At 80.5% G+C, this 1305-nt stretch overlaps 1 protein-coding gene across 1 annotated transcript; it reads right to left on the reverse strand.

The window, feature by feature from the left end:
* Positions 1-47: 47 nt before the first annotated feature.
* Positions 48-1255, reverse strand: AURANDRAFT_69388 (hypothetical protein; the record flags this gene model as incomplete). Its single annotated transcript, XM_009045156.1, has 1 exon — positions 48-1255. A coding segment is annotated over one exon (1208 nt), but the record flags the coding sequence as incomplete, so codon positions are not given.
* Between the last annotated feature and the right edge of the window lie 50 nt (positions 1256-1305).

Here is a 1305-nt window from a genome sequence, read left to right on the forward strand (position 1 = left end):
CCGTCGCCGTCGCGCGCCGTCGCCGTCGCCGTCGCGAGCGCGAGCACGCGGCCGCTGTGGCCGCCGAGGTCGCCGAGGTGGCGCCCGGACCGCGCGAGCCAGAGCGCGACGCGCGACCGGTTCGCGGCGGCGACGACGCGGCCGCAGGGGAGGTACGCGAGGCCCGCGGCGCCGCCGCAGCCCTTGGCCCCCGACGGCCGCATGACGGCGCTCGCGTCCGTCTCCGACGACTCCGTCACCGCGAACTCGCGCGGCGGCGCGGGCTTGGCCGCGCTCCGCTTGCGCTCCGTCGACCCGCGGTCCACGGTGACGACCGTCGCGGGCGTCCCCGCGGGCGCCTGCGGCGGCGCCGCCCGGACCGGCGTCGCGGGCTTGATCACGAGGATGCAGTCGTCGAAGCCCCCCTTGTGCGACGGCGCGGCGGCCTCGGGCTTCCCCGGCGTCTCCGGCGCGGCGGCGTCCGGCGCGGCGCGCGTCTTCGCGGCGGTCTCGGGCTCGGCCGCGGCCCGCGGCGACGGGTCCCGCTTCGCGGGCGCGACGTCGTCCTCGCGGCGGCGGCTCGGCGGGTCCCGCTTCACGGGCGCGACGTCGTCCTCGCGGCGGCGGCTCGGCGGGTCCCGCTTCGCGGGCGCGACGTCGTCCTCGCGGGGCCGCGCGCGCGGCGGCGGGCCGCCCCGCGCCTCGGCGGCGAGCGCGACGTGCTCGATCGCGAGCCCGTTGTCCGCGTCGCCGTCGTCGTAGGCGACGTCCACCGTGCCGTCCGCGTTGACCGCGGCGACGGCGCCGGGGAAGGTCTGGCCCTTGCCGCGGTACTTGGCGAGCACGCGCGCGCCGACCACGAAACCGTCGGGGACGGCGACCTCGTCGGTGTGGATGACCTGGACCTCGGGCTCCGCGCGCGGCGACGGCGGCCCGTCCGCGAGCAGGCGGACCATCGCGCGCGGGAGGCGCTCGTTGACGTCGCCGTCGTCGTACATGACGTTGTAGGTGCCGTCGCCGTTCGCCGCGATGACGCGGCCGGGGAAGACCTTGCCCTTGCCCTTGTAGCGCGCCTCGACGCGCGCGCCGGCGGGGAGCGGCGCGTCGCTCAGGTCCAGGGGCTCCTTGGGCGTGCCCGGCCGGCTGCCCGCGGTGCCCGGCCGGCTGCCCGCGGTGCCCGGCCGCGACGGCGGCTGGCTCGGCTGGCTCGACCCCGCGGGCTCGGCGAACTGGGCGTGGGGCGACGCCGGCGCGGGCCGCCGCCGCTCCGGCGCGCCTGCAGCCTCGGCGGCGGCGACCGCCGCGACCGCCGGCTCCGCGTCGCGA

The sequence above is a fragment of the Aureococcus anophagefferens genome (genome assembly GCF_000186865.1).
Source record: "Aureococcus anophagefferens unplaced genomic scaffold AURANscaffold_1634, whole genome shotgun sequence".
In the NCBI taxonomy this organism is placed as follows: Eukaryota; class Pelagophyceae; order Pelagomonadales; family Pelagomonadaceae; genus Aureococcus; species Aureococcus anophagefferens.